At 48.6% G+C, this 19,729-nt stretch overlaps 1 protein-coding gene across 5 annotated transcripts in view; it reads right to left on the reverse strand.

The window, feature by feature from the left end:
• The window catches only part of LOC119969562 (sodium/potassium-transporting ATPase subunit beta-1-interacting protein 3-like), a 254,468-nt gene that overhangs the window by 179,383 nt on the left and 55,356 nt on the right, over positions 1-19,729 (reverse strand). For 3 of the 5 annotated variants that reach the window (XM_038803322.1, XM_038803317.1, XM_038803319.1), the window contains exon 2: positions 4,981-5,116. The exons of the other annotated variants lie outside the window; for them this stretch is intronic. In XM_038803322.1, coding sequence (XP_038659250.1) covers positions 4,981-5,094 — 114 coding nt within the window. In that variant the 5' untranslated portion in view covers positions 5,095-5,116. The remainder of the gene's footprint in view (positions 1-4,980; positions 5,117-19,729) is intronic. 5 annotated transcript variants of the gene reach the window in all.

The following is a 19,729-nucleotide window of genomic DNA, read 5'->3' on the forward strand; positions in this document are numbered from 1 at the left end:
ATACTGCTGGTGGGGAATTTGACCATGGTAATGCCGTTGAATGTCATGACACTCTCCTGCCGAAGATGTTCATTTTCTGCCATTATGTGGTACAGGTGTCACTTGCCACATATCAGCTCCAACGCAGACTACAGCTGCCAGAAAATAATTAAAACTCCTTTTGGAGTTCAACCACCACATTTTGTAAGGCACCAGTATTTTATTCATGAATGGCAGGAAGACTCCTATTTCACAATAGGGTGACACACTGTTTACACCTTCCCCCACACCACCACCTTTCCTCAGCTTATGAATCATTCCTTCTCCACGTTGAACACCACTTGGAAGAAGCACTGAGAGGGGCAAAGGCAATGTATTGGATAGGGGACTTCAATGTTTATCACCAACTGAGTGTTGTCCAAGTCCATTTGCACACCAGCATGGACTGCTTCATTATCTGTGATATTGTGATTGAAACTTTCACTGTGCAATCATCAGTGAAAATCCTCACTTCTGAACTTATGACGGAGGGAAGATCACTGGTGAAGCAACTGATGATAGCTGGGCCTAGAACATGTCCTGAGGAACTCCTGCAGTAACGTGTAGGAGCTGGGATGATTGGTCTCCTTCAACCAAAACCGTCCTGCTTTGCCCTAGGTATTGTGATGATATGCATAATGTGAGTTTGTACATAATGTTATGCACAACCTCCGACCACTAGGTGGCATTGTAAACTCAGCATGTCACCACATGCTCCGGGATTCAGGAGTTGATCATGCTAGGAGAGAGACGGATTTGCAGTAATTCCACAAGAGTTGTTTGGTGTTAGTTGTTTGTTAGTTTGCTTATTTTATCTTAGTCATCCTACCACGCAGTTGTTCTATAATAAATTATTTTAAAGTACATGTTCTGTAGTACATCTTTCACTTTGGCCAGTCTACAGAACATGACAGGTATGACTCCAGCCAGTGCAGAGCGCTCCTCCCCCAACCCCCTGCCACATCCCACTGACTTCAATTTTACTCGGGCTCCTTGATGCCACACTCAGTTAAATACTGTCTTGACATTAAAGACAGTCACTCGCGTCTCACCTCTGGAATTCATCTCTTTATCCATGTTTGGATCAAAGCCATAATGAGGACTGTAATGAGGCCTGAGGTGAATGGTCCTGGCAGAAACCATACTGAACATCGGTGAGCAGATTATTGTTGAGTAAGAAACACTCGATGGAACCATTAATGACACCTTCCATCACCTTGCTGATGATTGGGAGTAGACTGAGAGGGCAGTAATTGACTGGATTAGATTTGTCCTGCTTTTAGTGGGAAGGGCATCATGCAACTGTGAGGCAACTTTGTTGTTGATAGTTGTTGAAGCAACTCTGTTACTGTTGAACCCACAGTATCTCAAGTTTTGAATTGCTAGATCAGCCCTGAATCTATCTCATTTAGCATGGTGGTGGTGTCACACAACACAATGGTCAGTGTCCTCAATGTAAAAATGTGACTTTAACTCCACAAGGACTGTCTGTTGGTCACTCCTACCAATGCTATTCTGGACAGACCCATTTGTGACAATAAATTGGTGAGAACAAGATCAAGAAAGTTTTCCCTACTGAACTATTCTTGGTGAGAAACATTGAAGTCCCCTGTCATTCATAAAAAAAATACTGGTGCATTATGTATTCCTTCCAAAGGCAGTCTTAGTTACATTCTAGTAGGTGTAGTCTGTTACTTGATTGAGTTATTTTCTTTGAGGAAGCGACATGAACTCAAGTATCAGGTACGTGTGAGAGGAATAGGATTCCACTTCAGCAGCAGATTAACACACTTCTTATTACATGGTATAATTCCCCCATATAATATTCAGGTGTGGCGAATTGCATTAGTAGGTGGGTATCTATTGGCCTAGCCAGTATTGTCACTAAATGGTTGCCTATTATCTGCGGCCATAACTTTACCTTCATCCGGAATTATTGTGTGGATGATCCATGTCAGCCTCCTCGTGAGGACCCCACCACCACAAGTAGTCTCCTTACGATATCAATAAATAGATGGTGCCCTGGATACAGCCCTAAAACATCTCGAATGTAGAGCTGAAGGGTCCTGAACTAGCTTCAATTGTAGCCAAGTTGCTCCAATACATCTGCAACACTGGCTACCCAACTAAGTGGAATTGACCCAATAAAGGTCAGTTTATGTCTGCATGCAACACATCTCAGGCAACATTTAAGCTAAGGCTGATAACTGGCAAGTACTATCCATATCACACAAGTGCCAAGCAATGACCATCTCCAATAAGAGAGAAGTTGAAGTTCAATGGCGTTACCATTGTTGAATCCCTGCTATCAATGTCCTCTGTGTTACCTTTGACCTGAAATGTAACTTGACCACCACATAAATACTGTGGCTATAAAAGCAGGTCAGAGACTTAAAATTCTGTATTGAGCAATTCACCACCTGACTGCCATAGTCTGTTCAACACCGACAAGTCAGGGGTGTGATTGAATACTCTTCACTTGCCTGTATGAGGGCATCTCCAACAAGAAGCCCAACACTATCCAGGGCAGCACAGGCCCCCTTGATCGGCACCCCTTTCACCACCTTAAACATTAATTCCCCACCACGACCAGCACACAGTAACAGCAGCATGTATCATCTATAAGATGTGTGGTGAACCACTGTGTGCACGTGCATTAGGGAATGTAAGGTAGGACCTGAACTACAGGTTCGCCGGTAGCCCCTGCCGGCAAGCCCCACCCACAAGGAGCCGTATAAATATGCGTGCCCTCCTTCTGATCAGCCATTTCGCCAGCTGCAGTAGGAGGCCACGCATCTGACTGTAATAAAGCCACAGTTGTACCAATCTGAGTCTTTCGTGCAATTGATCGTGCATCAAGATGCACAGCAGCAATTCATTAAGCCTCCTTCGGCAGCATCTTCCAAACCTGGAACCTTTGCCACCTAGAACAAGGACACTAGATGCATGGGAATACCACCACCTGGAAGGCATACCACCCTGACTTGGAATTATATCAGTATTCCCTTATTCGCTGGATCAAAATCCTGGAATTTGTTTCCTAACACCACATGGGCCACCACCTTCTCAAGAGTAAGTTGGGATGGAAACAAATGCAGCCTTTACCAGGGATGCTCACATCCTGTAAACAAAATGAAAAATTATACTACAAAAGCTTGTGAAATGTAATAACATGCCACAGTACAGCTTTAATCTCTGCCCCCCGTGTCCCCCGCCACACACACACACATGCTTGGCTCAAAGAATACCTTTACATGTGGCCTCTTTCCAGGAATGTGCCCACCCATCTTGGAACTTTGACTATGGCATTTCCAGATTGTGTATACAAGAAATCGAACTATATTCTTTCCTTGGTTCAATTTAACCTTGAACTCTGCTGTGCCTCCCACTTTGTTCAATTGCTCCACTCTCGGGCTCCATGTTACATCCTCCAACAAACCGCTTTGCAACCCTACAGAGGTTTTATTCCGAACCCACTTCCCCAACCCACGTTCCAGAGCATCCCATGGCCAACACGATGGAAATCTGCAATTAATATAAAATAAACATGTCCTTTGAATGTGTTTTCTCTTTGATTAGAAAAATATCAGATCTCAAGAAAAATAAAATGTATTAGGCAAAGCTACCGAGTTTCAATTCCGATTCAGTAACTTGTCAACGTTTGGGAGCCACTACTTTCACATTTGCTCCATTTATTCTGCTATTGTAACAATTGTACAAGACTGGTAGCTATAGCTCCATTCATTCTACTGCAAGCTTAGTATCAGTGCAATACCAAGACTAAACTTGCAGCGTGTACATACAGCCACAGTCTGATTTGATTCCAGTATGAGGCTCCTTGGAGGGGTAGTGTCACAGGGCAGAATAGTCTCAGAAATTGGCAAAATCCAATTTCAGGCAGGGAGCTGTAATGGTGGCTTTTCCCACCACAATGTGTGGCAAACACCAGCCAGCAAACTTAGTGGTTTGCTGGGCAGTCATGGCTGCCGGACCCTGGAAACTTTCTTCAGCCAGGGAAAATCAGAAAGGATTTCCGCTGCCCATCAGAAAGATTGCAAGGCTTGATGGAGCAGGTGGTCCACCTTCAGACTGAGGCGATTAGATCGACAGGCCAATGCACCAAGTCAACACCAAGGTAGGGAGGCAGCTGCCATAGAGACCTTGGTCCAAGACCTGTGTCCTGCTCTGCAGCAGGAACCGCACTCAATGGCAGAGGAACTTGCTACAGTAGCATCCACAAGTGTCTATGCCAGAGGGGGGTGGAGCTTAACATCCTCACTCCTTGCTGCTACACCCCCAGAAGGAGGCAGCAAGGAACCCTCGGGAACCCACAGGGAGGAGGATCAACTGTTGCCATCCACCCCGGTGACTCCGGGAGTGTCTCGTGCATCTGAATATCCCTTTCCCATGACCACTTCACTTCCAGCTCCATAGGCCAAGGAGGGTGGGTCTGCCACACACCAGGACCCGGAAAGCAGGCCAGGGCCTTCCAGGCCTCGGCCCTCTAAAGGATGCCACATCACAGACAACAGGGCGTAGCAATCAGTAGGGTGCCTCCACCTCTGCTGTGGATGTTGGGGTTGTACCATGATAGCGGCAGGATATGGAAGGTTAAGAAGTTGTAGTTGCACAGCGTGGGCACGGGCATTAATCACTTGCACATAACTTTCACTTATGCAAATAATCTCCCACTAATTTCACCCTTTCTATGGCTCCTTGTTGTGATGAACTGTGTTCCTGCCCGTAAGAAGTTAAAAATTGATTTCTGTCCAAGCTAAAGGCAAAGTGCTCAGTCCAGGGCTTCCTCACCGTGCTTTATTCAAACTATCCAGCACACTGGTGACGTTCCTTCACAGTGACTGAACACATCAGTCATGCCTGTGCCTCGATGGGAATTGTAATGTCTGCAAGAATATACTGAGCTCACACAGTTCATTCATTTTTCATGAGTGCTATCTGTACCTTTGAGGTGAGGCTGGTCACCAACCCCATCAGCTCTCCCACTGGTGACACTCTGGGCCTCAGGATTAAGCTCAGGAAGGACGCTGTATGCTCAGGAGAGGTTAAGCATTCCATGTTGTATCGCCATAATAGGAACCTAGTCATGGAGAACAAACGAGCTGCCATCAGACAGACAGGAGTGAAACTTTCATCTAAGCTCTGAGAGGATATATGAACTGTCCACACTGCAAATCAGCATCATCCTTCTGCAATGTAGGGATTATGGGTAGCTGCTGTTTCTCTATAACAGGGGCCTTATCTTGCAGGGTATGCACGCTGCCATCAATCAGACGGGAGTGCAATGCTCACAGTTACCATGTGAGATTATGGGGCGTCCTCACTGGAAATCATCATCACCCTTCATGAATCTGCTGGCAATGAGTGCATCTCAAGCTTGTCTGCATTATCTGGACATTACCACGCTGCAAGGCCAACGTTCTCACATTCTAGAACATAGAATAGAACATAGAACACTACAGCGCAGTACAGACCCTTCGGCCCTCGATGTTGCGCCGACCTGTGAAACCATCTGAAGCCTATCTGACCTACACTATTCCATTTTCATCCATATGTCTATCCAGTGACCACTTAAATGCCCTTAAAGTTGGCGAGTCTACTACTGTTGCAGGCAGGGCGTTCCACACCCCTACTACTCTCTGAGTAAAGAAACTGCCTCTGACATCTGTCCTATATCTACCACCCCTCAATTTAAAGCTATGTCCTCTCGTGTTGGTCATCACCATCCGAGGAAAAAGACTCTCACTGTCCACCCTATCTAACCCTCTATCTTATATGTCTCTATTAAGTCACCTCTCAGCCTTCTCCTCTCTAACGAAAACAACCTCAAGTCCCTGAGCCTTTCCTCGTAAGACCTTCTCCCCATACCAGGCAACATCCTTGTAAATCTCCTCTGAAGCTTTTCAAAAGCTTCCACATCCTTCCTATAATGTGGTGACCAGAACTGCACGCAGTACTCCAGGAGCGGCTGCACCAGAGTTATGTACAGCTGCAGCATGACCTTGTGGCTCCGAAACTCAATCCCCCTACTCATAAAGGCTATTACACCATATGCCTTCTTAACAGCCCTATTAACCTGGGTGGCAACTTTCAGGGATTTATGTACCTGGATACCGAGATCTCTCTGTTCATCTACACGACCAAGAATCTTGCCATTAGCCCAGTACTCTGCATTCCTGTTACTCCTTCCAAAGTGAACCCCTCACACCTTTCCGCATTAAACTCCATCTGCCACCTCTCAGCCCAGCTCTGCAGCTTATCTATGTCCCTCTGTATCCTGTAACATCCTTCAGCACTATCCACAACTCCACCGACCTTCGTGTCATCTGCAAATTTACTAACCCATCCTTCTACACCAGGGGTGGGCAAACTTTTCAGTGCAAGGGCCACATTCAGAAATTCACAATTTTAAAGGGCCGCATAGTATATTAAGTAAAATAATTAACATTTTAAATAGCCAAAATAAAAGGTCTTTAAAGAAAAAAAAGTACATTTATTTGAAAAACAAAGTAACTCAGTAAGTAACAGAACAATGTCAATGAGAATGACGCATCTGACTGCATCCATTTACCAGTTTGTTGAAATCAGGTGTCAAGTTGCTTGTGCTGATCCTTAACATTGACAGAAGCACAGCCTAACCGAGTCAACGATAAAAACGCGCGTAGTGGGGTGGATGAGTGGGGCTGCCTTATTGGTTGGTTTAGTTGGGTGTGCGACCAATAGGAGTCCAGGTTACAAACAATAGTAAGGCTTATTGTTTGTAACCTGGACTCCTATTGGTCGCACACCCAACTAAACCGACCAATGAGACAGCCCCATTCATCCACCCCACTACGCGCGTTTTTATGCGGCCCGCCAATGAGGTGCCCGGAATCATAACCGGCATTTTTGAAAAGCCGCCGGGGAAAAGCTGCTGAAGTAAATGCGCTTATTAAGCGCATTTACTTCAGCGGCTTTTCCCCGGCGGCTTTTCAAAAATGCCGGTTATGATTCCGGGCACCTCATTGGCGGGCCGCATAAAAACCTTTGTCGGGCCGCATGCGGCCCGCAGGCCGTAGTTTGCCCACCCCTGTTCTACACCCTCTTCCAGATCATTTATAAAAATGACAAACAGCAGTGGCCCCAAAACAGATCCTTGCGGTACACCACTAGTAACTGAACTCCAGGATGAACATTTGCCATCAACCACCACCCTCTGTCTTCTTTCAGCTAGCCAATTACTGATCCAAACCGCTAAATCACCTTCAATCCCACACTTCCTTATTTTCTGCAATAGCCTACCATGGGAAACCTTATCAAACGCCTTACTGAAATCCATATACACCATATCAACCGCTTTACCCTCATCCACCTGTTTGGTCACCTTCTCAAAAAACTCAATAAGGTTTGTGAGGCATCACCTACCCTTCACAAAACCGTGTTGACTATCGCTAATCAACTTGTTCTTTTCAAGATGATTATAAACGCTATCTCTTATAACCTTTTCCAACATTTTACCCACAACCGAAGTAAGGCTCACAGGTCTATAATTACCAGGGTTGTCTCTACTCCCCTTCTTGAACAAGGGGACAACATTTGCTATCCTCCAGTCTTCCGGCACTATTCCTGTCAAAGACGACATAAAGATCAAGGACAAAGGCTCTGCAATCTCCTCCCTGGCTTCCCAGAGAATCCTAGGATAAATCCCATCTGGCCCAGGTGACTTATCTATTTTTACACTTTCCAAAATTGTTAACACCTCCTCCTTGTGAACCTCAATTCCATCTAGCCTGGTCGACTGAACCTGAGTATTCTCCTCGACAACATTGTCTTTCTCCAGTGTAAACACTGACGAAAAATATCCATTTAACGCTTCCCCTATCTCCTCTGATTCCACACACAACTTTCCACTACTATCCTTGATTGGCCCTAATCTTACTCTAGTTATTCTTTTGTTCCTGATATACCTATAGAAAGCCTTAGGGTTTTCCTTGATCCTATCCGCCAACGACTTTTCGTGTCCTCTCCTCGCTCTTCTTAACTCTCCCTGATCGAGTGAAGGAAAGCATCCAGCAGAGGGCAGCAGAGCAAAGCTTCTTGCGCAGGTACACCTTCAACTTACGCTGACCGCACTGCACGTATGCAAATCTCCCTGGAACAGCCAATCAGAAGCTCTGCTCTGCTGCCCTCTGCTGGATGCTTGCCTTCACTCGAACTCCTCGGGTCACTTGCGCAGGTACACCTTCAATTTACGTTGACCGCACTGCACGTATGCAAATCTCCCCGGAACAGCCAATCAGAAGCTCTGCTCTGCTGCCCTCTGCTGGATGCTTGCCTTCACTCAAACTCCTCGGGTCACTTGCGCAGGTACACCTTCAACTTACGCTGACCGCACTGCACGTATGCAAATCTCCCCGGAAAAGCCAATCAGAAGCTCAGCACTGCTGCCCTCTGCTGGATGCTTTCCTCATCCCCTTTGACATCCTCCTCATCGGAGGAGAGGTGACGTTCTTCTATCTCCTACTCGGGCAGTTCCTCCCCCCCCCCCCCCGTTGAAGTGTCAGATTGTGCAGGGCATAACAGGCAACGATGATCCATGACACCCTCTGTGGATTGCATTGCAGGACTCCACCAGACCAGGTACTGGAACCTTATCTTCGGCATCCCTATGGTGTGCTTGACCAAAGTGTGAACTGCAGCATGAGCCTCACTGTACCTTGTCTCAGCTGCACTCTGTGGCCTCCACATAGCTGTCATCAACCACATCCGCAGTGGGTAGCCCTTGTCCCCAAGAAGCCAACCCTGCAACCTCTGTGGACTCTGAAAGATGTCAGGGACTTGAGAGCGGTTGACAATATAGAAGTCATGCACACTCCCTGGGAATCGAGCCTACTCCTGCAGGATGTGTTTGGTGTAGTAACAGACCAGCTGAACATTCAGTAAGCAAAAGCCCCTGTGGTTCACGTAGTTGACATTTGGAAACCACGGTGCTCTGAGTGCCACATGAGTGCAGTCGATAGCACCTTGCACATGTGGAAAACCAGAGATCTGCACAAATCCCATTGCACTTGCTTCCTGGCTTGTCTGATTCAGGTCACAATGCACAAAGTTTTATGCTCTCCTGAAGAGCTCATGGATGCACTTGTGTGTCGAGGCTTGCAAAATCCAACACAGGTCACCTGTGGAGCTCTGGAAGGAGCCACTGGCATATAAATGGAGTGCCGCAGTCACTTTCAGTGACACTGGCAGTGGATGACGTCCAATTTCCTGTGGCGCTAAATCCTTCAGCATCTGGCGGATGTGACCAACCAGTTCCCTGGACATGCGTACTCTTCAGCGATACTGGTTTTCAGCCATCTACAGGTATGTCAGGTGCTGTCTGTAGACCCTAAGTCTAGCAAGCAGCCTATGAACGGTGGCTCTCTACATGCGGAGCAAGACCTGCCACGCCTCCCTCTTGTCGGTTCGGCTCCTGCCATTGGCAAGCCAAGCACTGTTATTGACATCTTCCTCGCTCCTGCCTATGAGCAAGAAGAATGACAGCAAAATCACCAAGTTCCATGTTCCTCACAGTCTTCCCGCTGCAGTATTAAAGAGACTCAATGGTTAGTATTTATCTGCTAAGGACCACTCTTTGCCCATTTATCATCGAGAACTGTCTTTCAGTGGACACTTTATTTGACGTGGGGGTATGATTCCAGCATGTGGGATCAATAATCACATGCTAATGTGTTGATAATTTTTCTGATATTGAGTGGCAGAAGCACAGACAGCCACACTATTTGGTATGATACCACACAGCATGCAAATGCAGTGTGGTGTGAAACCTGGTTTCCAAAGCCGCAGGTGAAATTTGGACCCACCGAAACTCACTGTAAACTTAGCAATCTTTTGCAAACTTACTTGACCTTAATTTAATTATTCAACAAAGATTCTCCCTTCACACTTTTGGGACGAGCTTTGCCCATGTGTAACCAAGCATGCACAGAGCTGTCTCCTAAAGAGGACTTAAAGCTCAAGCCAAGCAGTAAACATCCTCTCTGCCTGGCTGGAAGCCAGATTTCAGCGACTGCTTTCAGATTAGTTGCTGAATTGAGAATGCAAAATGAAAAGAGACCACTCCCATCCCCCAACCCTAACTAATAAATAGCCGACAGTACAAATTCCAACCGCTTGAAAAGGTAGGCCGTAAACTGACGGCATCTTAAACGTTTTTAGGTTTAATAAAATCCTGTGCAATGAAACACGCGACCAATATGCGAGGATATTTTACAGTTCCCATTGTCGAGTAAGCTGCTCCTTCATTATATTCTTTAGTAATCTAAAGATAAAACTCATATGATTCAGCCGGAATACACCATTCTGAATCTGACACAGAGATTGTAGATAACATGAATTATGAACCTGCCTGAACACCATGAGGAAATCATCCTACAACATGCAAATATATCGGGCTGGATTCTACGGTCTTCCAGCCACGTATTTCTCGGCTGCGCGCTGTTCACTAATGGTGGGATTCTCTACTCCCGCTGCTTGTCAGTGGGATTTCCCATTGAAGCCATCCCAAGCCTCCGGCAAAATCATGGGCGGGGTTGCGCTGCCACGGGAACAGAGAATCCCAACGGCCGGAGAATTCCGGCATCATATATCAAATTAAGGTTTCTTCTGATCACTGCATTTTAGCTATGGATATTTTCCCCACACAACTGGGTTTCACACAAAGGTTTAAGTTAAGCATTTCAAATTAATGCCATTCTAATTGCCCTGAACAATTCGCTTTTCACCAAAGTCATGTTGAATGTTTAGTTATAATAATATTCTTTATTAGTGTCACAAGTAGGCTTACATTAACGCTGCAATTAAGTTACTGTGAAAATCCCCTAGTTGTCTCACTTCGGCGTCTGTTTGGGTTCACTGAAGGAGAATTCAGAATATCCAATTCACTTAACAAGCACGTCATTCAGGACTTGTGAGAGGAAACCGGGACACCCGGAGGAAACCCACGCAAACCCGGGGAAAACATGCAGACTCCTCACAGACAATGGCCCAGCGGGGAATCAAACCTAGGTCTGGGGCGCTGTGAAGAAACAGTGCTAACCCCTGTGCCACTGTGCCGCCCGAGCTGAGCTAGTACTGCATTTTGCTACATATCAGTCAACATATTGGCTCAATTAGCTGTAAATTAATGGTTGGCACACAATGGGGAGAGGTGATGAGACAGAGTTGCAAGTGGAAACATAAAAGTCATAAAATTAAATCTATAATCATTTCTCGATTCATAAATCATAAATCGAGAGAAAAGTTATATCGCCTCCCTGTAGAATTTTGAGATTTGATGACCATTGTAAGTGCAAAAATCTGTGATGATATTTATGTGTGTGGAAATGGTACTTCTTCTGAGTCTTAACCAGTAGCAGAAGTTCTGCGATGAATTCCTCTTCTGCATTATTCCATTTTCTTACCTTCCAGTCGGCCAGCAGGGCCTACTGTGGCACCTATTCCATCAGGAGTCTGGAGCACCATTGTGAAGTTCAGCTGCTGATCCTGTTGAAACCACTGGTCAGATAATTCATGTATTTTTTCCACGCAGGCTTACAAAGTGATATAATTCCGTACTTTAAGAAAACCTTTTTGGTGAAGCTTATCAGAATGTAGATGTAATTCACATGATCAGAGTGTGGTGATCCACCACTGTATATATGTGTGTGCCTCTATTAGGGGATATACAATAGTACCTGCTATTACAGGTTTGTCGGTAAGCCCCTGCCGGCTAGCTCCGCCCACAGGGAGCAGTATAAATATTCATGAGATCTCCTGAGCTGCCATTCTACAGCTGCAGCTGAGGGAATAACACCTCACGGTAATAAAGCCTCTTTTGTACCATTTTGTGTTTCTGTGTGCAATTGTTTGCGCATCAGTTTATTACCGTGAGATTTCCCAAATCATGGACATCAGAATTAAACCTGACCACCTGCAGCTGGATCCGCAATCGCCGAACATCAGGAAAGACTTTAACCACTGGCTGGCTGTCTTCGAGGCCTACATCACCTCAGCGGACCCATCACCATTGGAAGCTCAGAAAGTGCAACTACTTTACTCAAGGTTGAGCGCCAGCGTGTTCCCGCTGATACAGGACGCGCCGACCTATGCCCGTGCTATGGAACTGCTCAAAGAAAATTATGCCCAGTCGACGAACACTCTGTTTGCGAGGCATGTACTCTCCACTCGCGTCCAGCAACCGGGTGAGTCGATTGAGGACTTCTGGCAGGCCCTTATCCCTCTAGTACGGGACTGCGAGTGCCAGGCCAACTCGGCCATGGAACATTCGAATCTTCTCATGCAAGATGCTTTTGTGACGGGTATTGCATCGGACCCCATCTGGCAACGACTGCAGGAAGGGGCCGTGATCGATCTAGCAGCGACAAAGACTTTAGCGCTCTCTATGACGGCCGCTTCCCGTAATGTGCAATCCTACCCCGCCCACTCATTCTACCGCGCGGCCCACCCATCCTACCCCTCGTGGATCCCGCAACCGACCCCCCCCGATTGGGGCTGCTCCCGCGCAGTATGCCTGCGCTATTCGCCATACCGCGCACCCTGGGGGTCCCCGCTGCTACTTCTGCGGCCAGCAGAAGCACCCCCACCAGCGCCTCCCAGCCCGCGCCGCGACCTGCAAATCTTGTGGCAAGAAAGGCCACTTTGCAGCGGTGTGTCAGGCCCGCGCTGTTGCCTCTATCGTGCCTGACCTCTCCCCCTCTCCCCAGCCAATCGCACAATGGGCCCCGCCGTCCGCAGCTCCCGGGGCCACGTGCGATCAGTGGGTGCCGCCACCTTTCGCCGCCCCCGCAATGTGCGCACCATGGGTGCCGCCATCTTCCTCCCCCGACTCCATGTGCGATCAGTGGGCACCGCCATCTTGTCCCGTCCCCGCAACGTGCGCTCCATGGTCGCCGCCATCTTGCCCCACCCCCGCAACGTGCGCTCCATGGTCGCTGCCATCTGGCCCCGCTCCACAATGTGCACTGCATGGGCGTCGCCATCTTCTTCCCCGCAGGTACTTCTGACGCCGCCATTTTGTCCTCCCCTCGGGACTGAACCACGGGACCCGGGTCGCTGCCGCTACGCATCGGAATCTTCGGACTCTTCAGACGATCGCCCGCTACTCGCCTCCATGACGCTCGTCCAATCACGTCCTCGCAACCTGGCTACCGCTTCAACGACGGTGCTCATCAACGGCCACGCGACCTACTGCCTACTTGACTCCGGGAGCATCGATAGCTTCATTCATCCGGACACGGTAAGGCGCTGCTCCCTCGCGGTCCATCCCGCCAACCAGCGGATCTCCCTGGCCTCCGGATCCCACTCTGTCCCGATCCGGGGCTTCTGTCTGGTTAAACTCACCGTACAAGGCGTGGAATTCAGCCGTTTCCACCTGTACGTTCTCCCCAACCTCTGCGCGACACTTTTACTGAGCCTGGGCTTCCAATGTAACCTCTAGAGCCTCACCCTCAAATTCGGCGGACCCCTACCTCCCCTCACCATTTGCGGCCTCACGACCCTCAAGGTTGACCCTCCCTCTCTCTTTGCCAATCTGGCTGCAGATTGCAAACCCGTCACCACCAGGATCAGGCGGTACAGCACCCAGGACAAGACCTTCATCAGGTCCGAAGTCCAGCGACAGTCCCTGGAGAGCCCAAGTGTTGGTGGTTAAAACTGGGGAGAAACACAGAATTGTCCTGGACTACAGCCAGACCATCAACTGGTACACGCAGCTTGAAGCGTACCCCCTTCCTCGCATATCTGATATGGTCAATCAGATTGCACAGTACCGGGTCTTCTCAACAATTGACCTGAAATCCACCTACCACCAGCTCCCCATCCGTAAATCGGACCATCCCTACACTGCCTTCGAGGCAGACGGTCGCCGCTATCAATTCCTTAGGGTTCCCTTCGGCGTCACTAACGGGGTCTCGGTCTTTCAATGAGAAATGGACCGAATCGTTGACCGGTACGGACTGCGGGCCACGGTCCGTACTTAGATAATGTCACCATTTGCGTACACGACCAGCAGGACCATGACGCCAACCTTGCCAAATTTCTCCACACCGCATCTCTCCTCAATCGCACTTATAACAAGGAGAAGTGCGTATTCAGCACAGACCGCTTAGCCATCCACGGCTACGTAGTCCAAAACGGACTACTGGGGCCCGATCCCGACCGCATGCGCCCCCTCATGGAGCTTCCCCTCCCCCACTGCCCCAAGGCTCTCAAACGATGCCTTGGATTCTTTTCTTACTACGCCCAGTGGGTCCCACAATACGCTGACAAGGCCCGCCCACTGATCCAGTCCACGCAATTTCCCCTCGCGGCCGAGGCACAACAGGCCTTCGCCCGTATTCACTCAGACATAGCCAAGGTCTGTATGCACGCAGTAGATGAGACACTGCCCATCCAAGTAGAGAGTGACGCTTCAGATGTCGCCCTTGCTGCCACTCTAAACCAGGCAGGCAGACCCGTGGCATTCTTTTCCCGCACCCTCCATGCCTCCGAAATTATACATTCCTCAGTTGAAAAGGCAGCCCAGGCTATCGTTGAGGCGGTGCGGCACTGGAGGCATTACCTGGCCGGCAGGAGGTTCACCCTCTGTGGTGAATATAACATGGTAAATTCACACTGTATATTGTAAGCGCAGTAGCGTTACCCAACCACTAGGGGGAGTAGCTCTGGGAATGCTCAGGAGCTTGCACAGGGCTTCACCCTTGGCTCCGCCCATGATTCCTCCCCCTAGTGCTGCTGTGTAAATACCCTTGTCCCCAGTCAGCCTGCAGTTCACAGAGAGTTCATCAACAGGTAACAGGCTGGCTCTGAAGTAAGTCGATTAAAGCCTAGATTCATATCGGAAACTCGTGTCTGGTGAATTGATGGTTCCATCACCCTCCTCACTGACCAATGGTCGGTGGCCTTCATGTTCAACAACACGCAACGGGGCAAGATCAAAAACGATAAAATCTTGCGGTGGAGAATCAAGCTCTCCACCTATAATTACGAGATCTTGTATCGCCCCGGAAAGCTCAACGAGCCCCCAGACGCCCTCTCCCGAGGTACATGTGCCAGCGCACAAGTGAACTAGCTCCGTGCCTTGCATGAGAGCCTTTGCCATTCGGGGGTCACTCGTTTGTACCACCTAATCAAAGCCCGCAATCTGCCCTACACCATCGAGGAAGTACGGACAGTCACCAGAGACTGCCACGTCTGTGCTGAGTGCAAGCAGCACTTCTACCGGCCAGATCGCGCGCGCCTGGTGAAAGCGTCCCGCCTCTTTGAACGCCTCAGCGTGGATTTCAAAGGGCCCCTCCCCTCCACCGACCGCAACACCTACATCCTTAGTGTGGTCGATGAATTCTCTAGGTTCCCCTTCGCCATCCCATGCCCGGATATGACGTCTGCCACCGTCATCAAGGTCCTTGATTCCATATTCGCCCTGTTCGGTTTCCCAGACTACAACCACAGTGACAGGGGGTCCTCATTCATGAGCGATGAGCTGCGTCAGTTCCTGCTCAGCAGGGGTATCGCCTCCAGCAGGACGACCAGCTACAACCCCCGGGGAAACGGGCAGGTAGAAAGGGAGAACGGGACGGTACGGAGGGCCGTCCAGCTGGCCCTAGGGTCCAGGAACCTCCCAGCCGCTCACTGGCAGCAGGTCCTCCCTGACACGCTCCATTCCATTCGGTCACTGCTGTGCACCGCGACTAACAAAACCTTCCCTAGGAAGTCTATATCCGGGGTGTTGCTCCCGACATGGCTCGCAGCTCCAAGGCCCGTCCTACTTCGTAGGCATGTCAGACTCCACAAGGCGGACCCTCTGGTGGACAGGGTACGCCTGCTCCACGCGAACCCCCAGTATGCCTATGTGGAGTTCCCCGACGGCCGCCAGGATACAGTCTCACTCAGGGACCTGGCTCCCTCGGGTGCCGATCCCACGCCCACACACCTCCCCACCCGCGCCACCCTCCTTTTCCCCGGCGCCCCCAACATCAGCCCCACCAGGTCCATCCCTCGTTCCCCTGCCCACACTAGAGGACATGGAAGATTTCGGCACGCTCCCTGAGTCATCCAGCCACTGGCCAGCACCAACACCACCACCACCGATGCCGTCGATGCCGACACCACCTGTGCAGACGTCGCCACCGCTGCTGCATCGCTCTCAACGCACTGTCAGGCTGCCGGTCAGACTCAACCTATGTCGGGTACCAGGTTGCAAGATGGACACCTAACCTTTTTTCCCTCACCCCCTCTGTAAATAAATCACTGCTTATGTATTATAGTTTCACGTCACCCCCGCCGGACTCATTCTTAACAGGGGGCGAATGTGGTGATCCACCACTGTATATATGTGAGTGCCTCTATTAGGGGATGTACAATAGTACCTGCTATTACAGGTTTGTCGGTAAGCCCCTGCCGGCTAGCTGCACCCACAGGGAGCAGTATAAATATTCACCAGATCTCCTGAGCTGCCATTCTACAGCTGCAGTTGAGGGAATAACATCCCACGATAATAAAGCCTCTTTTGTACCGTTTCGTGTTTCTGTGTGCAATTGTTTGCGCATCACAGAGCTCCTGCAATGCGGCGTAGCTACAGTACATGTTACTTACAGATTGCAATTCATTAATTCAACAGAACAGCAATCCAACCTTGAAAACATTAGCGTCAAGAAGGACAAAAGCAGTAATACCATAAATAGGCCATTATATCAAGTTCCCTAAATGGTCAAACAGCATCCCGAAATCCATTCCATTGCCACCTCTGTGTCAACGTTCTGGAATTTCCGACATGACACATACAGGGACAAGAATTTAAGTGATTCTAGAAGATCTAGTGCTACCTTCTCAGGGAAACCAGAAACAGGCAATAAATACAGCTTTATATGTTGACGTTAGAGAGTAAATCAGCTTACACTGCATGAGTTAACAACCAATCTACTATTCTCGGCAACAAAGAAACCGTCCAACGTCTGACCCAGCACTGCCCTTATGTATCTGGTAACCATCCTTGGTTTTGGCTGGATGGGTATGTTTAAAACCACCCCGATCCCTCAGTGGTGCACAAGGAATTTAGCAGATATATTACTTTCTCTGCAGGTGCCCATATTAGGCATAACTTGATGTTCATCTTATCCTAAAGCTTATGCAAGAGTTCTTCAGAGAAATGAACCTGGCTACATTTGTTTTTTTCCATTGTCCTCACTAACTTGTTAAATGCCATTAAAAGTGTTGCTTGCTTTGTCTTAAGCAGATAAAGACAGATATCCCGTAAGATAGTAGGAAGGCAAATGTGTGTGTGCAATCTTCAATGTCAAGTTATTAGCACTAGTAAATAACACAAAAAAGGCGGCAAGAAAGCTTATAACACTATAACTGAGGGCGGCAGGGTGGCGCAGTGGTTAGCACTGCTGTCTCACGGCGCCGAGGACCCAGGTTCGATCCTGGCCCTGGGTCACTGTCCATGTGGGGTTTGTACGTAATAATAATGATCTTTATTATTGTCACAAGTAGGCTTACATTAACACTGCAATGGAGTTATTGTGATAATCCCCTAGTCGCCAAACTCTGGTACCTGTGCAGATACACTGAGAGAAAATTCAGACTGTCCAATGCACACTACATCACCTCTTTCGGGACTCGTGGGAGGAAACCCGGGCATGAGGGGAAACCACACGCAGGCATGGGGAGAACGTGCAGACTCCGCACAGACAATAGCCCAAGCCGCAAATCGAACCTGGGACCCTGGAGCTGTGAAGCAACAATGCTAACCACTGTGCTACCGTGCCGCCCTATTCTCCCCGTGTCTGCGTGAGTCTCACCCCCACAAACCAAAGATGTGCACAGTAGGTGGATTGACCATGCTAAATTGCCCCTTCATTGGAAAAGAAAATATTTGGGTACTCTAAATTTACTTTTTTTTAAACACTGCAACTGAACTGGATGCCTGTCTCATTTTATTCTTCTGTAATTATTTAGAAGGGCTATTATATGCTTAATTTAACAGAAATATCATGATAATTGCTTCAAATCACAAGATAAAAATGTGTCAAAGTTGCAATAAATGGTTTCCATTTTTGGTAACAAGTTCAACATTTGATTTTGCCTAATAATAGTCAAATATAATTCATTGTTATATCATACGTGATTACCTCCTTCCATCCTTCCTGTCAAAAATCACATTGGCATGACCTTCACACAAATAGATTGTGTTTCAAGCCGGACCGTTTCTAGCCGCTTAATAGTAGCGGAATTGGTCTGTTGTGACAGTCCATGAATTCTGTGTTGCCGTCAACACCTGGGGCGGGCTTCTCCGACCCCCCCCCCCCCCCCCCCCCCGCCGGGTTTGAGAATCCCCGGGGGGGTGGCGCGAGTCCCACCCCGATGCTGGCTGCCGTATTCTCCGGCGCCGGTTTTCAGGCGGGGGCGGGGTTCACGCTACGCCGGTCGGGGGCCGTTGTCTGCGGCCCCCCGGCAATTCTCCGGGCCCTGATGGGCCGAGCGGCTGTCCGTTTTTGGCCAGTCCCGCCAACATGGTCCCACACGGCGGGACCTGGCAGGTAAGTCGGCGGGGCGGTCCTCGGGGCGGTGCAGGGGGATACGACCCCCTGGTGGCCTGGTCCACGATCCTTCCTTCCGTGCCAGCCCCTGTAGGGCTCTGCCATGGCCGGCACAAAGACAGGAACCCCCCGCACATGCGCCAAAACACGCCGGCGGTTCCGCGCATGTGCGAGATCACGCAGTCCCTTCGGGGCCGGCTGGAGCGGCATTAACCCCTCCAGCATCCACCTTTTGGGGGTGTTGACGCCGGCGAGGGGACTTAGTCCCCGGAAAGGAGAATCCCACTGTTAGTCTCAGAAACGGAGAATCCCGCCCAACATGATCAATGCAACTATCGTATCTGTTAATTTGTCTGTGTTAATTATTTTCTGAATTGTTGACTATCTGTAACAGATATTAATCCTCCTATGTAGCAAATGCCTCCATGCTTTTCATTAAAACCTTTGCAATTCCTTTTACCATCTGCAATGTTTTGATACGGTCTCTCCTCTAATGAAATGGAATGTGCTTATTGTGGATGGTTTTGTTGATCTCCTTTTGGTGACAGCTGCTGTTTCGAAAAGAAAACTGAGTATTTTCACTCAGAAATGTTACGTTCCTGAGATGTGCAAGTCATGAAATGTTTCTGAAGAATGAACATGTCACTCATAGCCAACTCAACACTTGGCATTCCAAGTTAATTCTATATAATAACTCCTCTGAACTATGTTTTAATAGTCTACACAGGTACAACCTGGTGATCTTACTTTATCAATAGAACAGTCCCAGGTATATAATCTTATAAATAAACTGAATTATACCATTTCCAATAACAATAACTTAGAGTTCACCACAGTTGCAAACTGTGATACATTTCACAGCCATTCTTGCATTTAGCTTGGCACAGTGATAGCATCTTGCCTTTGAGACAAAGGGTGTGACTCTACTTAAAGCACTTAAAACATACGACCTAGGTTGATGCGTCACTGTCATACCTAATAAGTGTTACATGTGTTGTCTTTCAAATGAACATAAGGCTGCGTTAACCTCATCCTTTGGGATGGGCTGGTAGGTTGGAGGCCTGGTGATATGGTGGGGGTAGTCATTAGAAGGGAAGCCTGATATCTTCCTGCCA

This window comes from Scyliorhinus canicula, chromosome 7, assembly GCF_902713615.1.
Source record: "Scyliorhinus canicula chromosome 7, sScyCan1.1, whole genome shotgun sequence".
Classification (NCBI taxonomy): domain Eukaryota; kingdom Metazoa; phylum Chordata; class Chondrichthyes; order Carcharhiniformes; family Scyliorhinidae; genus Scyliorhinus; species Scyliorhinus canicula.